The sequence below is a fragment of the Acyrthosiphon pisum genome, unplaced genomic scaffold (assembly GCF_005508785.2).
Source record: "Acyrthosiphon pisum isolate AL4f unplaced genomic scaffold, pea_aphid_22Mar2018_4r6ur Scaffold_7445;HRSCAF=8022, whole genome shotgun sequence".
Taxonomy (NCBI): domain Eukaryota; kingdom Metazoa; phylum Arthropoda; class Insecta; order Hemiptera; family Aphididae; genus Acyrthosiphon; species Acyrthosiphon pisum.
The window spans coordinates 1-1,010 of NW_021777308.1; the positions used below are offsets into that span (position 1 = coordinate 1).

Genomic DNA, 1,010 nt, shown 5'->3' on the forward strand with positions numbered 1-1,010 from the left:
CAATTGTATACCTATATCAGTTTTTTTTTTTTTTTTTTTTTATTACATCGAGACATGGGAGGGAATTGCTTGAGCATTACTGCCTCCCATGCCTCATCGTTTATTTGAAGAATAACTTTCTACAACATATCACAATTTAACATTTAACCCGCGTGCGGATGTACATCTGATGGGGGGCCTCTAACCCCCCTGATTTGGCTTTCAGCCCACATGTAAGTAACTTAACTAAATTGCGTTTCTTCTTTCTTCTTCCCTTTCCACTTCCTCTCTGGTTTTGAGAATTTTCGTTACTGCATCCTCTATTCTCATCCAATTTTCCTTGTTCTGCATCATTAATTTCACGGTGTTTTCTACCTTGATTTGTTCACCAACGTACACCGCCAAGTCCTGTCTTTGTCTCTCCCATGCGTCGCATTCGTAGATCGCATGCTCTGGCGTATCGGGGGATAATCCACAGAGTTGACATCTGTCCGTATTTCTCCGCCGGAAACGATGAAGGTACTCGCCAAAAGCCCCATGTCCTGTTAGGAACTGGGCTAGATGGTATTTGACTTCCCCGTGTTTCCTGCTATACCTATATCAGTTAAAAGTCTACAAACTATTATATTGCAATATTTATATTGAAAAACAATAATATTAGTAGTTTATTATAGGATATCTTCTTTTTTTTATTTTTGAAAATATGTATCAACTGCATTATCTATAAATCAATTTTACCCGATTCATCACTTATAGCCTATACTCTATTACTCTTATATTGGTATACGATATATTTACAAATTAATATTATCTTAAATAATAATAGGTACCTATATATTTTTTTTTATTGCTTGCTTTCTGGCGCAGTCGCTCAAGTTTTGTCTGTTTATTAAACATACCAGAAATTATTTTCGATTCTTGAGCAGTTTACGGTAATTTTATATTTTTAGCCACACCACCTATTTATTTTTTTTAGGTCATATTTTGCCCAAATTAAAATATTAATGTAAACACGCGTCACGAAAAAAATT

The 1,010-nt window shown here is 34.9% G+C and overlaps 1 protein-coding gene across 1 annotated transcript; it reads right to left on the reverse strand.

Annotated features, from left to right (window-relative positions):
- Positions 1 to 225: 225 nt before the first annotated feature.
- On the reverse strand, positions 226 to 574 carry LOC103311579 (the record flags this gene model as incomplete). The annotated part of the gene is made up of 1 exon (XM_008191244.1): positions 226 to 574. A coding segment is annotated over one exon (349 nt), but the record flags the coding sequence as incomplete, so codon positions are not given.
- Positions 575 to 1,010: the final 436 nt, after the last annotated feature.